The sequence below is a fragment of the Notechis scutatus genome, chromosome 1, assembly GCF_049901735.1.
Source record: "Notechis scutatus isolate UNSWTSFEM ecotype Mainland chromosome 1, rNotScu1.2, whole genome shotgun sequence".
Lineage (NCBI taxonomy): Eukaryota > Metazoa > Chordata > Lepidosauria > Squamata > Elapidae > Notechis > Notechis scutatus.
This window is the reverse complement of record NC_142009.1, coordinates 158,581,739-158,599,561: the sequence shown is the minus strand read 5'-3', so window position 1 is coordinate 158,599,561 and position 17,823 is coordinate 158,581,739. Positions and strand designations below refer to the sequence as shown.

General features: G+C 36.0%; 2 protein-coding genes across 4 annotated transcripts in view; one reads left to right on the top strand and one right to left on the bottom strand.

Moving 5' to 3' along the window:
- Nucleotides 1–1,276: 1,276 nt before the first annotated feature.
- On the bottom strand, nt 1,277–17,708 carry MMUT (methylmalonyl-CoA mutase). 2 transcript variants are annotated; one of them, XM_026683712.2, is made up of 13 exons: nt 17,611–17,708; nt 16,155–16,576; nt 14,902–15,269; nt 14,649–14,806; nt 13,998–14,169; nt 12,600–12,848; nt 11,812–11,923; nt 7,820–7,935; nt 7,333–7,448; nt 6,194–6,325; nt 3,491–3,638; nt 3,075–3,242; nt 1,277–2,283 (listed from the first exon to the last, which is right to left on the bottom strand). In XM_026683712.2, the coding sequence occupies exons 2-13, from the start codon at nt 16,531–16,533 to the stop codon at nt 2,155–2,157; spliced, it is 2,247 nt and encodes a 748-aa protein (XP_026539497.2). In that variant the 5' UTR covers nt 16,534–16,576; nt 17,611–17,708; the 3' UTR covers nt 1,277–2,154. The 2 variants fall into 2 exon arrangements, with proteins under 2 accessions (XP_026539497.2, XP_026539499.2); XM_026683714.2 differs by having other exon boundaries at nt 17,565–17,657.
- The window catches only part of CENPQ (centromere protein Q), a 13,455-nt gene continuing 13,336 nt past the window's right edge, over nt 17,705–17,823 (top strand). The window contains exon 1 of one of the 2 annotated variants that reach the window (XM_026683716.2): nt 17,705–17,820. The gene's annotated coding sequence lies outside the window, so the exon portion shown is untranslated. The remainder of the gene's footprint in view (nt 17,821–17,823) is intronic. The other variant, XM_087949172.1, reaches the window with a different exon arrangement.

Sequence of the window (17,823 nt, the reverse complement as noted above, 5' to 3'; positions counted from 1 at the left end):
GCACATAACTTGACTCACTTTGCAAATTCATAGGTGGAAATGAAGCAATAAACAGCCCCTGAAGCAAAAACCATCAGATCGGTAAATCGCTTAAACCGCCAATTTTTTTCACAGCCACTAGTTCAGTTAAAGTGAATCCTCGTTTCAGCGGAATTATTTGACTGAGGTTTTGTCCTTTTCCCGATCTCACATTAGGAATTACAATAAGCAAAAAACAATAGGGAATACATCAGGATGTTTGTACTCAGAAGTGCAAGTGTATTCCTTTCTATATGTAGTCCCCACTGTATATTTGTCATTGTGTCTTAGTCGCTCTCTTATAATCCCTTCCTCTACTATCCATCTGGTCTGGATGTGAGGCAAAGAAAAAGAAAAAGAAAAAAAAAAAGAAACACAACAGGCCAGGTAAGTAAAGGATAGTAATGGCTATCACAAGACTGAGGGAAGCTTCAAAGATTGTAAATGCAGGCATTGGTCTTAAATCTGTTTTCCAACACCATGGTAATTTCAAATAATCTCTGGTTAAGGCAGTTGGTAAACAAGAACTACCTGTACAAACATCAATTTCCTTCTTTTTTTAATCATCCTGGCACTGGAATGAACAGTCCAAAAGGCAGGGCAGCAGGGAAATATAGGCAGTCATGTAATTTCCCATTTAGCAACTGCTTCACTTAACAACAGAGATGCTGGTCACAATTGTTGCCTATTGAAGACTACCTGTAATGGAGACTGGAAGTATACTCCCTTTTGTCAGAAATTCAAAACAGTTGTATGTGTTTCATGGAAGCCTTACTGTTTAGAAGCCTAATTGTTTACATTTATTAAGGGATGACAGGATAGAAGAGTTAGGCCAGGTTTTCTGTTTTTTAGTTGGGAGTATTGAAATGCTTGAACCCACAATAAAGTGAATTTTGTATCACATATTGCATTTTTTTCATTGTTTCAATTGTTTACCTGTAAAATGAATTATCAAGAATGTGTACTTCTAATACCCAAAAGACATACAAGATGTCTTAAGAAAGAACAAGTATTTTTTTAATAATCTATTTTCCAGCCTATCTTAAACTTCGTTTCTGAAACAAATACAAAGCACTGGTAAGTTTCTTAAGAACAGAAACTTTGAAAACTAAACTTTAATTATAGTAAGAACAATTCTATAAGCTTTTCCCTGTAAAAGCTCATGAAGATCTCCAAAATTATCAGCATGCTAAAATATTTTCCTTTCCTTTCTGTTGCAACAACAAAAAGTTTCTTACAAGTATTCTGTGACATATTCTTAAATCATGCAATTTCTTCCATTTTATTTTGTGTATGTATACATTTGCTCAGAGCTTTATTAAGCCAATATTCATGAAATAATTTATTGTAAAGCTACGACAACTGAGATCTATTCAATAAATCATGATTTAAAAAATTGTATTATTATAACTTGTGTTAAGTGATATATCTCTTCTGTGTTAAAGAACTCCTGAATACTTCTAGTAATTGGTTTCTTACAGATTGTGGTATTGTAGCTCATTCTTTCATTTCACTCATTCTCTATTGCTGCCCATCTCAATAACTCTGGGTGGCTTACAAGTCAAAAAATATACAATTAAAACATTAACAATTTTTTAAAACAATGTATCTATGAGGGGGTGTCTCATTAACATGTAAGGACTAACATCCACATGAATATTTAATTCTGTGCATATTGCTCGTTACATCAATAAAGTTTCCATTGTATAAACTATCCCAATGACATATTTGTGCCAAAAGTTTAACAGCTAAATTTGAATACATTTGAGATATTGCCTCTCTACTCAATTCTAGCAATTTTATTTTACAATTTATTTAAATGCTTGGATTGTAAAATAAAGCTGCTAGAATATATATCTGAAATAACTTCTATGCAATAGCTATTTAAACATTCAACTGAATTTTTATTGTGCCATTTTGATTTTATTGATCAATTTTCATACATACCCATTCATAAAAATTTTTCTCATGTTTAACCCCACATGCATTTTCTACTTTCTTAGAAAGCACAACAAAACATCAGGCATTGAAGCTGATTTAAATTGATTATTTTCCTTGCAATTGATCATATCACATTCATATAATAAATATGTACAGGTATATAATGTGCAGAATGAAATATTCAGTGATAACGGTTTATAGTGATTGCTGCCTCTTATCCAGACATTTTTCAATATCATCAAGAACCTGGACAGCTGCTTTAGGTATTCGGGTTCCTGGGCCAAATATATTGGAAACGCCAGAGTCATACAGGTAGTCATAATCCTATTCAGGGAGAGAAAAAGGACCATCAACATATATAGATAAGATTTTGCTAGTAAAATTCTGAGAACATGTATTGCAACATGATACTTTCATGGTGGCCTGCTGAGATGGTAGCAAGTAGGAAAACATCAAGACAGGGCTAGAACATTGATGCTCTTATTACAAATTCTCTCAATTTGCATAGCCATAGGGAGTTGCATTGCTTGAAGCCATTGAGAAATCTGCAATTTCTAAGCAAGTATTAATCTAATATTAAAAATCCTCACAAAAGTGCATATTACTTCCTGCACAAGGGGGTTACCATGATTATTAGGCCCACAGCTATTAAAGTGAAGAATGCTCAAAAGGAAAAAAAATACATGGAAAAAAACAGGCTTTGTATTTAGTATAGGTTGAGATTAGTTTCTTTGTTTATATATATTTAAAAATGATCTATGGGTACACTGTTGACTTAGACGTTTTTGTACCCAAAGGTATATTTTCCCAACTGTAACTGCAAAATATTTTTCTTGGTAATTTAATGAATGTGAGAGGTTGTTGTGCAGCTGGATATATTTTGTACCTTTAGTATTTTGAAAATATTTAGCATCAAGTTCTTGATGTTGATTATTTAACAACATATGGTAGATGGGAAAAAAATCCTTGAATGATGTTAACAATTTGTAAGAAATGGAAAAGATAGAAAAATGTAAAAACAACCCACCAATACACCACAAACAAATAATTCCAGATATAAAATAAAACTTCTCCCAAAGTTTATAGTAACAAGGGGAACTGAATAATCTCAATACCTGAGGAGGGATGACACCTCCACACATGACAAGAATATCAGGACGTCCAAGGCTGTTTAGCTGTTTGATAAGTTCAGGAACAAGAGTTTTGTGACCGGCAGCTAGTGTGCTCACCCCTACACAGTGCACATCAGCATCTACAGCTTGCTGGGCCACTTCAAGGGGTGTCTAAGCAAGAAATAGCAAATAAAGAACATGTCAAAATTAAGTGTGTATTTTTCATATACAACAGCAGAAATGAAACTGTATGAACTACTGTAGCAAACTGGTGCTTTTTTCTAAATTCTTTTTTTCTAACTATTTAATATTTTAGCATTTTTTGAGTCACTTGGGAGAGAACATAGTTGATTCAATCAATCAATCAATCAATCAATCAATCAGAAAGCAAGCATCGAAACAATTAAAAGGCTAAATACCTGGAATAGTGGACCTATATCTACATCAAAACCAAGGTCAGCAAATCCTGTAGCAATTACTTTGGCTCCTCTATCATGGCCATCCTGGCCCATTTTAGCAACCAAAAGACGTGGTCTACGACCTTCCCGTTCCAGAAACTTATTAACTCTAAAAAAAAAAAAAAGCAGACAGAGTACTACAGAACTACTAAACATGTTCACTGTTAATCCAAGAAAATAAAAAAAATTCATTAAGGAATCACATTGGGGGTGCACTATTGCAAGAACTACACATGCATTGTAATGGCATGTTGAGGGCTGCACTGCAAAAGAAGAGGACAAGATTTTAAATTGAGTGAGCTATTTTTGAATTTTCTATGATTTATTATTTTCTTCCTCATATACATATCTCCAATATAAATGCAGGTAGACCCTGACTTATTACCATAATTGAGCTCCAAATTTCTGTTGTGAGACAGGTGTTAAGTGAATTTAGTCCCATTTTACAACATTGCCACAGCTGTTCAGTTAGCAACACAGCTAAGCTTCCCCATTGGCTTTGCTTGTCAGAAGATAGCAAACAGTGATCACATGATCCTGGGATACTGTAACCATCATAAATATGAATCAGTTGCCAAGTATCGGAATCTTCATCATGTGACGATGGAGATGGTACAACAGTCATAAGTATGAAAAACGGTAATAAATCACTTTTTTCAGGGCCATTGTAACTTCAATTGGTCACAAAAAACTATTTTTTATCAAGGTCTACCTGCACATAGATTCTCCTCTTAAGAAAAAAGGTAACATGACTTGTTATTTCTAGCTCCAGCTATGTGTGTATGATATAGTTTGTTGTATTGATTTTATACTGGTTGGGTTTTCATTCTTGTTTTTTACTAATATCCAGGGGTGGGTTTCTACAGGTTCTGTCCACCTCTGTAGAACCGGTAGCTCTGAAGAGCAGCAGACATAGAACTGGTTCTATGTCTGCAGATGTTTTTGCCCACCCGCCCGCCTGGGTTCTTATCTGACCTTTATTTCCTTCTGTTTCAACTTCAGCTGCCATGCGAGGCACAGCTGCAGTTAAAAAAGCAGGAAAAAAGGACTTTTTCAAAGGCTGCTTCTCTGCACTCAGCGTGCTGATGATGATTTACAGGTGTGCCTGCGTGCAGTGTAGCACATCGTAAATCACCGAACCTCATAAATCACCGAACTGGTAGTTAATCCTGTTGGATCCCACCCCTGCTAATATCCCCCCCCAATTATTGTTGGGCAGTCTTGTGCATTTTAAAAATAGTGCAGAATTGAGTCACTATTAAGGCATATTAAGGTCATTAGTAAATGCAAGCATTGTTTCAACTAATGAGTGTAAAGATCGCTGAGGGCTTATGTTCTTTTGGAACAAAGAAATAAAGCCAGTTTGCTCTAGTCTGAAGGTACCAGGCTTGAAACCTGGAGACTGAGTTCTAATCCCACCTTAGGCCTGAAAGCTGGCTGGGTGATCTTAGGCCAGTCAGTCTCTCAGATCAATATACAGGAGTGTTGTTGTGGGGAACATAGGATGAGAAAGGAGTATTAGGTTTTGTTCACTGCCTTGAGTTATTTATGAAAGTAACTGGCAGAATATAAATAAATAATAAAGCAAAGGAGAAGGAGGGATAAAGGATTGGATGTAGAGGATTGGGTATAGAAAAGTAGAGAGAGAAAGAATAGGAGAAAATTGAGGGAAATAGGTGAAAGGTAGCGGAAAAAAGCTGATAGAAAGAAATCTAGTGAATATATAAGCAGGAAAAAGAAGGCTTTAAGGAAACCAAGAGACATGGAAGTTTATGTCACACACAACCTGGAAGCGATAGGGTTATCATTTGCAATGTACAGACATAACTTTGAATTGTGTAAACACCATGAGCATAAAATTACATGTACATATCAGTTTTAAAACTGAAAATTAAAAGATTTTTTAAAATCATATTCAAAATATACTTATTTGCTAAATTTTAATTTCAAAATATTGAATATTGTCAAATCTCATTAGGAAAATGATTAAATTAATGAATTATTAAACAATTAAATTAAAAAAATAATGTGGAGTTCTTATATAGAAACATTAAAAAAATGTAGATATGCAGAAAGATACAAAAGCTTTGAAGATATTAGTGGATCTTACAAAATTTTGAAGAATTACATTTACTGAAGAAATATAACTGGCTTAAAGAAACGAAAAGAGAGAAAGCAACCTCCTAATTTAACAATGAAGAGAAAATATATAAGACCTAAGATAAACTAGTTAGTCCTCAACATACAACCATAGGTTGTGCCAATCATTGAGTCACCATGTGACTGCTCAATTTTATGATTTCTTGCAGTGGTCATTAAGCAAACTCCATGGTTGCTAACTAAACGTGGTGGTTGTTAAGCAAGCCTAGTTAGCCATTTTTGTTGGAAGCTGGAATTAAACACTATTTTCAAGTAAAAAAAGTCATAAATGACTGTCACACTGCCAAACAGCTGTAAATATGGGCTGGTTGCCAACCACCCAAAATGCAATCGTGAGATCATGCAGGGTGGCCATTGGAACTTTGAAACGGGGGTTGTAAGTTCCTTTTGGAGATCTCTCTTTGCTTCCCTAAGCAAGCAGTCGTAAGTCAAGGACTACCTGTAGAGAATTTGAGCTCTTGGAAAATAATACATAAACACAGAGGAAAAGAGTACATGTCTTACCTGCTGATGGCTTGAGTAATCTCATCACTCTCCCCAAATTCCTGACGATATGCGCCACTCACCATGCGATCACTGGCTCTATGCTCACCAAATACCTTTTTCATTGCATCTGTTATTTCACCAACTGTACATCTGAAGCAAGTATACAATCAAAACATTAGATTTATTTCTTTTGAAGAGATATAAACTATCAAAATATAACATTAGCAAAAGCTATATTCTTGTACAACAACAGCATACTCTACGAATAGCATACTTATCTACATGTTCTCCACTTCAACAATATTTAATTTATAATAGTTTACATATATATCTTGATTTTTGTTCAAAAATGCAAGGTAATATATACCATGCTCCCGCTTCTCATCTACCCCCCCTGGAAAAAAAACCTATGAGGTAGGATGGGCTATGACTGGCCTAAGATCACTCAGTGAAGTTCTGCTGTTAATCCACACTTTAATTGCTAAACCCCACTGGCTCCTATTAAGTTGTGTGGCATTAAATACTCAGGGAGAACTGTTTTTGAAGTGATTGACAGAAATTTACTGTTTTCAGCAGAATGCATTACAATGAATAGCATGATTGAGATATGTGATTATATCAGTTTCTCAGCTACAGTATAGGCTTTTACAAATCTTGTGTAGGCTTTCATGTCAACATGGTGGCAGGCATTCAGAATTACAGATGAATAAATTAAAACTAGGTTTTAGCACATCCAATTGCTAAATCTAGCCTGGTGCCTTAACCACTAGACCAAATTCTTTAGTATATAATCTCATCTGTCTCTGGAGATTCTCAATCATCCAGGTCATGGTTATTCCAAAGGTTCTCCCCCACCCCCAAAGGCAACTCTGCTTTGTTTTTCCTTAATGTTTCACTTCTCATCCAAGAAGCTTCTTCAGTTCTGCAGTAATCTCTTTGATATATATATTTGGAAGCAATGGACAAACAGGTATTTTAAAGGTAATTTATCTCCATTTTCCTTCATACCATGAAAACCTTGGGTGAGCCTCAAATGTTGCTTTGCAGATTGAGTGTAGGGAGGCACTGTGCTTGTCAACTCCACACAAGGTGAACCAAAACAGTACTCTAAAGTCCATTTAGTTATTTGATAAATGTGCACAATCCTTTCCACCTACCTTGTGCGTGCAGCTTCTACTGCCAGGGCTAGCAAGTTACCTTGTCTTGTAGCTGCACATTCAGTTAAAGCAGTGAGACACTTCTGGGCTGCTACTTCATCTCTGCAAGCTTTCACCTTTAAGGAAAAAAGAAAAGTGTAAACAGTACTCTTGGTGCTATGGGGAAGGGGAACCAGATTTTTGCATGTATTTTCTATAAACCTGCACTGTAAAATTCCAAATTGCATACATTTACAGTCATCTGGAAGCTTCCATAGAAAAGATCATAACTGGATAGCTGGGGCTAAGAGATTGCACTAGAAACCTCCAGCACAAAACTCAGCCATAAATAAGGAACAGCTCATATAAAGCACTCTTAAAAAGGATATGAAGCATTCTTTTTTAAAAAAATAATCTGTTGCTGAGCAATTTGACCATAACCCTATTGTTGAGAAAATGAAAAACAAAACATCTTTTTTTTTTCTTAAAAAAACTGCACAGCATTTACCTTTATCAGCTTCTCAATCTGTTTGTTACGGACCGATGTATTATCAATTGCCAAAACTTCAACAGTCTCTTCTTTTTCTAACTGGTATTTGTTTACTCCAACAATTACTTCTGAACCTGTTATTTTTCAAATATTTAAATAATAATAATTTTTGTTATCCTGTATTTGCAGTCAGCTGAAATCAGTTCACAAAGTGAAATCAGTTCAAATTGAAACATATTCAATATAAAATAGATTTTACAGACACAGAGACACACACATACAGAGAAGTTGAGGTATTCCAATGTACGGTGCATTCAGAAAGTATTCAGGCCCCCTTCACTTTTGTCCGTTTTGTTATGCTACAGCCTGATTCCTCAGTTGTTGAAATTCATCTATTTTCTCATTAATCTACATTCAGTATCCCATAATGACAAACTGGAAACAGAATTTTAGAAATCTCTGTGCATTTATTAAAAACAAACAAATCTGAAATATTACATTGGCATAAGTATTCAGATCAGTGGTGGTATTCAATTTTTTTTACTACCAGCTCTGTGGGTGTGGCCTGGCTTGGTGGGAATGGCTGGGGAAGGATTCTGTAAAATCTCCATTTCCTCCCCACTCCTGGGGGAAGGATACTGCAAAATCCCCATTCCCTCCCCACCCCCACTAACCTGCTTTCCAGCTCTGTTCTCTTGTGTGGGGCAACCAAAGAAGACCCAGCCAATCAGCTGGGACTCGGGAGGCAGTGAATAGATGGGGGCGGGGCCAGTCAGAGGTGGTGTTTGCCAGTTCTCTGAACTACTCAAAATTTCCGCTACCAGTTTTCCAGAACTGGTCAGAACTTGAATACCTCTGATTCAGACCCTTTACTCAGTACCTTGTTGAAGCACATTTGACAGCAATAATAGCCTCAAGTATTTTGGGGTATGATGAGACAAGCTTTGCACACCTGGATTGGGAGGATTTTCTGCCATTCTTCCTTGCAAATCCTCTCAAGCTCAGTCAGGACAGATGGCAACTATCAGTGGGCAGTTATTTTCAGGTCCCTCCAGAGATATTCCATATGGTTCAACAGGGCTCTGACTGGGCCACTATAGGACATTCACAAAGTTGTCCTTATGCCATTACTGTGTTATCTTGGCTGTGTGCCTAGGATCATTGTCAGATCGGAAAGTGAACTTTCAGCCCAGTCTAAGGTCCTAAGCACTGTGAAACAGGTTTTCATTGAGGATATCCCTGTAGTTTGTTTCATTCAGCTTCCCCTCAACCCTGACCAGTCTCCCAGTCCCTGCTGCTGAAAAACACCCTCACATGATGCTGCCACCACCATGTTTCATTCTTGGGATGACATTGGACAGGTGACAAGCGGTGCCTGGTTTCTTCCAGACATAACATTTACAATTAAGGCCAAACAGTTCGATCTTGGCATCATTAAACCATAAAATATTTTTCCTTGCAGTCTGAGAGTCCTTCAGGTGCTTTTTTCCAAACTCAAGCAGGCTTTCATGTGTTTTGCACTAAGTAGAGGCTTCCGTCTAGCCACTCTGCCATAAAGTCCAGAAGGGTAGAGGGCTGCAGTGATGGTTGTCCTTCTGGAACTCAGTCCCATCGCCACACAGGAGCTCTGGAGCTCAGTCAAAGTGACCATCGGGTTCTTGGTCACCTCTCTTACTAAGACCTGATTGCTCTGTTTGACCAGATGACCAGCTCTTGGAAGAGTCCTGGTTGTGCCAAATTTCTTCCATTTGAGAATTATGAAGGCCACTGGAGTCTTAGGAACCTTCAGTGCAGCAGAAATTTTATTGTAGCCCTCCCCAGATCTGTGCTTGCAATAATCCTGCCTCTTGAGCTCTATAGGCAATTCCTTTAACCTCATGGCTTTTGGTACAGTGTGTGAGAGGCCTTCTATAGAGAGGTGTGTGCCTTTCCAAATCATCTCAAATCAATTTAATTTACCACAGTTGGACTCCAATCAAGGTATAGAAACTTGTCAGCATCGATCAAGAGAATTGGGAGACACTTGAGCTAAATTTCAAGTGTTGTTGCAAAAGGTCTGAATACTTATGCCAATGTGATATTTCAGGTTTTTTTCTTTTTAGTAAATTTACAGACATTTCTAAAAATCTGTTTTTACTTTGTCATTATGGGGTACTGAGTGTAGATTAATGAGAAAAAAAGTGAATTTCAACAACTGTAGAATCAGGCTGCAGCATAACAAAATTGACAAAAGTGAAGGGGGTCTGAATACTTTCTGAGTACATCCCTTTATTACAAATGATCAGACATCTATGCTTCAAATATAAAACATGTAACATTTAATGATAATTGAAGGTTGCATTATAGTGGTTAATCAGAAATAAGGCACTGATCAGTCACTACTCAGTTCATATATTCTCTAACACAGAGTTATCCAGCCTTAGCAACGTTAAGACTTGTGGACTTCAACTCCCAGAATTCCTCAGCCTTCTAGGAGTTGAAGTCCACAAGTCTTAAAGTTGCCAAGGTTGGAGACCCCTGCTCTAACAGCAGCACCTAAGAATGGTTTTTGCAGCCAAAGCAAACCCCATTCATGACTCTTCACTTTGCTCCATTAATATTTCAATGCATAATAATTTGATTTGTTAAACTGAAACTATACTGAGTATGCAATTAAGGAGACATTCTATTGCAATTTTATAAATTTTCCTTTGGAAATTAATTACAAATCTTAAAGAATAATTTAATTACCACCAAGAAATAACAGAAATTATTAAATCTCTAAAACATGAACTAAATCTCTAAAATATAAGATGTATATTTAGCTTTCTGCACTAATCTATTAAAGTTTATAATGATGCCTTTTAAATAAAGTTTTTCTGGCTTTTCTCACTGAAACTGTTCTCACATAAAAATGTGATTTTGAAGGCTGGAAGAGATTTGATTAGTTGTACAAGTTAATAACTAGTTTCCTAGTTAAAAGCTGATGCAAAAGTATTGACTGTGTCTCTAGCATATAAACTGCAGATGACATTACCTTTGATCATCAATCTTGCACAATCTCGTTTTATAAAAAAATTGCCAATTGTTATATTGAATAGATGTTTAGAAAATATAGAAATCAGCTGTAATGGTTTTGCTCAATGCAGAAGATGTCTCTGATATGAGAAAGTAAGAATTCCTCTGTTTATAATCAATATATATAGTACTCCTTTTTTCTCAAATATATATACAATATTATAAATTGAATTATCATTTCTTTTATGTACTAAAGCAACATTATTTTGCGCTGTTTTCTTTATATGATATAAACTTTAAAAATTGTATCTAAAAATGAAAGCAATAGAATGTTTTTTTAAAAAACATTTTATACACACATTTATTAATGTGTGGTTAATATGTGCCTATGGAAGTAATTAATTGTAGACTCAAAATTATCAGTTTATGTATGGGTAGAAGGAACTATATGTTGCATTTCTATTTGCCAGGGAGAAAATAGAATCTGCGGAGGCCAAAACCGGGCCTGTATTCATGTATAAGATGCAGACATTTCCACCCACTTTTTTTTTTTTTTTGGGGGGGGGGGGGATGTCATATTCTGAAAAATACGGTATAGCATTTGTCTTAATAAGCTGTTGAGCAGGAAAGAATCCAAATAATTACTTAAGTGAACTTAAAGGCTTTGATCTGTCCAAAAGATTTGACAATGGGAGTGGAAGAGACCAGTCTTTATTCTTCTATTTTAAAAGTTATGCAATACTGCTTGAGAAACATAAATAGTCTCATTGGTCATGCACAACTAACAGCAGTCTTCATGCCAAACAATACAATGTTCTAATGCTCTTCTTTTATTGGCAATGTTGCTAAAAAGCCTCAACTTCTTCACTGTTTTAAACTTATTTTGGAACAGAATTTTAAAACATACATGAAGTTGGAATCAAATTCATGCACATATATTAACTTCAGTGAGATAAGAGAAGATCTTTTAAATGCTTACACAGTTGAAGAATAAATAATTCTGGTTTTCTTACCAGAATCAATCCTGGCTTGTCTTCGAGCAGCACATTCTTCAATGTGAAGTTTTGGTATTCCTTCAGCTACAGCTTTGGCCATTCCACCCATCTCCTCAATCTCATTGATGAGCTAACAAAGAAAAGTTGTTAAGTGTGCTTATCGTTTAATATAATATTTAATAAAACATTTAGGCTCCCTATGAAAGAAAAAATAGTTACCCAAAAGGAATAAATAAGAACCTTCTTTATAAACAAGTAGTTAATATAAGAAAATACAATTCCTAATTCTTAAAAGGATTGATGTCCTATGATATAGTTTAAAATTAGCTCCAACTTAAAATGAAAGAACTTGAAAGTTCTTCTACAAATGGCACACACCTAACCCCCAAATTCAACATATTGAGTTATTTCTTATTATAAAGTTTATGTTCTTAACTTAGGCTTAACTGGTTTCTCTCTTAATCCACAAACCTGTCTTTGGCCTAAAGCCAGTTGGAGTGACTTGAGCCCAGTTGCAGTCCTTTTCAGTTACAGGAAGAAAATGGTAAACTACTTCTGAAAACATTTCCAAGAAAACTGTGTGGATTTGTACAAAGCCATCTGCTGACTCATCAGTGAAAAAGTAAAATTTATTGCTAGCTAATCAGAAATTTGGGGTGGGGGTTTGTTGGGTAAATAGGAATCTATAAAGCTGTTAAAGAGGGAATATATCAATATAAAGAAGCGAGCTAGTAATTGTTTCTGAGCTCATATAAAAGATTATCAGCATCTTCTTATTACCCATTCTCTATAATAAACAAACTGACCTTTAAAGCGGCTTCATAAACATCATTGGTAAGAGATTCCATTAGAAATGAACCACCCCATGGATCAGCAACTTTGGGTATGCCAGATTCTTCTTGTATTATTATCTGTGTATTCCTTGCAATTCGTGCACTTTTCACAGTTGGCAGTCCTAAAGCTTCATCAAATGAATTTGTATGCAAGGACTGGGTACCACCAAACACAGCTGCCATTGCTTCAATTGTGGTGCGGATAATGTTATTGTAAGGATCCTGTTACAAAAATCGTAACTTTACTTTAAAAAAATGAAACTGATGCAGAGGAATACATGTTATCTTTTGAGCACAGCAATGTTCTGGGTAATATTACTGAATTAGACTTTGACATCAGTTATATCCTGGAAATTTTAACAAAATTGTATTTAAAAATATACTACAGTAATATAAATATTATTCTGCAGAACTTATCATAACCAAATGAAAGTGAGTCATTTACATTGGTTGGGATGCTCCCAATGATGGAATGGAGGGTGGGGAATCAGAAGATCAAATACATTATAAAGGAAACTATTTTTATAAGACATCTTAAAGTAGCTTTTCTTAACATGATGTCCTTCAGATGTGCCAAGAACACTCCCCAGAATTCCTACCTAAATTGCCATTTGGCTGTCTTAGAACATATCTACTAAATCTGTACATAACTTCAAAAGCACTTCAAAAAGTATATTAGCATAAAGAAAGCATCCTTTCTTAGAGTATTAAAGACATCACATCCTCTGGAAACCGAAACTGAAGGAGATACTTCAAAATTGTCTCTGATTGTCTGTTAATCTGTCCGCTTACAACAATACTAATGCTAAGATTGGCAGAGAAGCAACTGATTGTCTTCAAATAAATGACCCAAAGACTCTAGTTGCTTTAAGGTTTTAAGGACAGGTGCTTCTCTCACTAATGTGAAACACCACTTTTTTATACTCTGAACAGTTCTAACACTAACAAAGTGAAGAGTCATGAATATATTGAGTGCCTAAGTTCTCTTTCTTCATTTATAAAATTTTAATCAAAAATATGTATTACTATGTAACGTGTCCACAAACACAAGATATTAGGCTGCAGGAAAATCTGGGAATATCTTTAATGATGGATGAAATAATTAAAATGCTTGTGGAGTGTAATGCTTTCATTTTTTTCTTATCCCAGCCATTATGCTGCAGATTCCAGGAAACTAACTTCCCCACCTCCTCCTGTCCTCAGCTGATCCCAGAATCTTCTCCAAATTCAGCAATGGTGGTTTGGGGGTATGAATTGGATGTACCTTAAGTTATAAACAAAAGTGCTTTCAGGAAAGCAACATGTTGAGTCTACACCATATTTACTTCTTTAAAATTTGCATGTCATCATAACTGATACTCTGATTTGTACCTGCTCAGTTAGAGACCATCCTGAAGTCTGACAATGAGCTCGAAGGAGAAGTGATTTGGTGTCCTTGGGCTGAAACATTTTCTCTATTAAGTGAGCCCAAAGCCGTCTCCCAGCTCTTAATTTAGCTATTTCCATATAGAAGTTCATACCAATTCCCCAGAAGAAAGAAAGCCTGCAATAAAATAACTTAAGATCATATCTGGAATAAATGGTAATATAAAACTTGTGTATTAAATAAACAACATAGTTCAATTTAATTTTTTTTAAATCCTCATTTTCTTTAGGCTAGTAAAACTACAGGCAATTTACTAAAAGATAACGGAATCATGGCCTATAAACTGGTTTTTTTCTACGTAATTTCTATGTAAGAACAACAAATACTATATTTTCAGAGGGATGGAAACTATATGTAGTCCACAGTGAAAGCAGAAGTTTTATGAATGTTTTAATTTAAATTAGTAGTATATTGTAATATAGTACTTTCACCTACAAATGTAATTAAGCCACAAACAAATACATAAAGTTAATAATTATATATTGAGTTACTTATGAACTGGGAATCCTGATAGGAAGTATAGAACAGAACAGACTGAGGATAAAAAAGACACCTCCCCACCACCACCAAAAAAACAACAACCTAAATTAATATACCTTGGTGCAAATTCATCAATGGTAAGACCAGCTTTAAGTCCAGTTCTACAGTACTCCAAACCATCAGCTATTGTATATGCTAACTCCAAAATAGCATCAGCTCCAGCCTCTTGCATATGGTATCCACTGATAGAAATAGAATTAAATTTTGGCATGTGCTGTAAGAAAATACGTACAATTTTTTTTGTAACAAACACTGATCCTTATACACGATAACCACGTGGTAATTAAAAGAAACAAAACTAAGCAATACCTTTGATGTATATTGGAAGATGTCAGCAATTATTTGCATTGATGGTTCTGGTGGGAAAATGTACGTATTTCGAACCATGAATTCTTTCAGTATATCATTTTGTATTGTCCCTGTCAGCTTGGATTGAGGCACTCCTTGTTCTTCCCCAGTAACAATGAATGTAGCTAGGATAGGAATTACCGCCCCATTCATTGTCATTGAAACAGACATTTTCTCCAAGGGAATTCCATCAAAAAGAATTTTAGTATCTTCTACTGTGTCAATGGCAACTCCAGCCATTCCAACATCACCTCGAACTCGAGGATTATCCGAGTCATAACCACGATGAGTTGCTAAATCAAATGCGACGGATAAACCCTGCTGACCAGCTTGAAAATGAAATTAATAATTTAGTAAAAATATAAAATATGACCTATATAATTGTATCTTCATCTTTGTTAGATGGAATTTAACTGAAAAGGCGTATTAGTTGTTCAAAACAATACAGACCAAAGGATTCACATTAAAACTTAGGAAATAATTCAATGTTGCATAAGCAAGTGTCCAATTACACAAGGCTTTCTTTCATCCTGCAGCCCAATTTTCATCGAAGGTTCCCCAATCTTCCAGTGTTGAGTTATTCTGAGTAAGCATAGAGGGCTATTTGTTGTGGCAGAACTGTTCTTTCTATTTCTGTTATTGTAAGCAATTTTATTAATGAAATACATCTAAATATTTAAATAGGTTTCATATTATGTATTTACAGGAACTGCAGTTGAGCAATTTATTATTGAGCAGAGAAAATATTCAACGCTTCTCAGACTTTCTAATGAAATAAATTACATCTTTTCTGAGCAAATACTTACAAAAACATAAAATGTAAACTGAATGCTGTATATGATAATCCTGACAGGGTGCTATTAATTCCTAAGCAACTTATTTCTGATATTAATTACATATAAATATGTAAATAAATTAATATAAGTAAATATAGTTACAACTGAGAGCTAATTTGATTTAGTGGATAAAAGCACCTGGCTAGCAATTGGGAGACCATGAGTTTTAGTCCTGCTTAGGCATGAAGACAGATAGGTGATTTTGGACTAGCAACTTTCAGCTCTAGGATATAGAAAGAGAAACCTACTTCTAAAAGGGTGGTCCCCGAGACTGCAGGGATTCATCTGGAAGTCAAGACTGACAGGTACAAAAATATATTTAAAATTTACAACCACAACATTGTCCTTAATGCCCATTTCCTAAGGAACACGTCTCACCCTTGATGTTATCTTTATAAAACTTGTTGCTTTCCTCCACGGTACTGAAGCCAGCATATTGGCGGATGGTCCAAGGCCTGTATGTATACATGGTAGGATAAGGACCTCTAGTGAAGGGCTTTACTCCAGGTAATTCTTCAGGAAAGCCTGCTGTGTCACTTGTAGAATACAGTGGTTTGATGGCAATTCCCTCTGGAGTGTGCCATATCAACTCTTCAGGGCTTTTGCCCTTTAGCTGCTTTTTAGCCATCGCAGCCCATTCAGGATGGAGTACATGCTGATGCAGCAAACGCCAACTCGGTCTGACGGCAGGAACACTTGCTTCTCTCCTGCAATGTAAGGGCCAATGACGCTGAAGTCCATTCTTGACCCGTAACATTTTCTACTAAAGCAGTTGTGAAGATGTTCCTGTGTTCCAAGAGCTGGATAAAATTAATGAAGCATTTAGTTATTTTTAAGAAACCCAAAGTGGTAGATCTTCCTTTTATATGCTTCCATGTTAAACTAGATGCATCTGTTTTCGTTAATGGGAAAAAGAACAAGTTGTGATTTACAGAGATTCTTCTGAGATTCTCATTTCAAAACAACTTTCAAATTTGTTTTGCACAGACTGTCTGTCTCTTTTAACTATTTTCTCAAGTTGACAACTCAGAACCTAAGTGCAATTCAGTAATAGCACACCTACAAATAATCTCAACAGATTGGGAGCACAAAAGGACCAGGAAGACCGAGGATTGTTTAGAGCTATTAGGCAAGCTACTTGATATCTCCACCTATCAGAATATGGATTGAACAAAGAAAGAAAAACACTGCCTGCTTTCTGTTCACCTGAACAGGTGACCTCGGTGAAAATGCCATAGGGAAGAATAGCTGTTAGGGTCACTGGGTGAGAGCAATACCTATATACTAAGTTAATAATTTTTAAAAAACCAGCTTTATAAACTCATGATGCCTTTTTTAAAAAGGCATCCAACTTTTGATCAAACATAAAAAAGTAAAACGTGTGAATCTTGAGTATAAAGGGTAATTATAATTTTACAAGGCAAGTGAGGAGATTTGGCACTTAAGAGACTTGCATTCATACTTCCCAGTCCCCCGACAAGGAAAATGTATAGGTTTGCAGACACTTCCTTGCAAAAGAGGAAGACGGGTAAGAGCGGTGGTAGCTCCGAGATAGGAGAACCGATTGATACGTCAAAGTGAACCAACACAAAATCACAAGCTGTGTTCAGACGGCACACTGACCCATAGAAACGTATCTATAATTTCTACAATTAGCCTAATTTTCTCGGGCACCGTGACACAATAAAGGAATCATCGTACAAGCGGAGTTCATGCAGCCCGCAAAACTCAAATTGGCCTAACAGTGGTTTGCGACTCCGTGTGTTAGGTTAAAAAAAAAAAAAGGACCTCAGCCACATCAACCAGCACTTGCGGCTGCCCAAACAATACCTACTTAAACGACGCCACCACTTTTCACTGACGAGGAAGATCGACTTCTTTGCGCAGACGCCGTTGCGTTGAAAGCTGACCCAGACACGCAAGCGCAATTGCCCTCCCTTAACGCCTGCGCACTAACATCTGCGGGGAAACTCAGAACGCCCGCAATTTTTGAATTCGCACTACCGGCCAATCTGGAGAGGGAGTAACCGTAGAAATAAAAACGGTG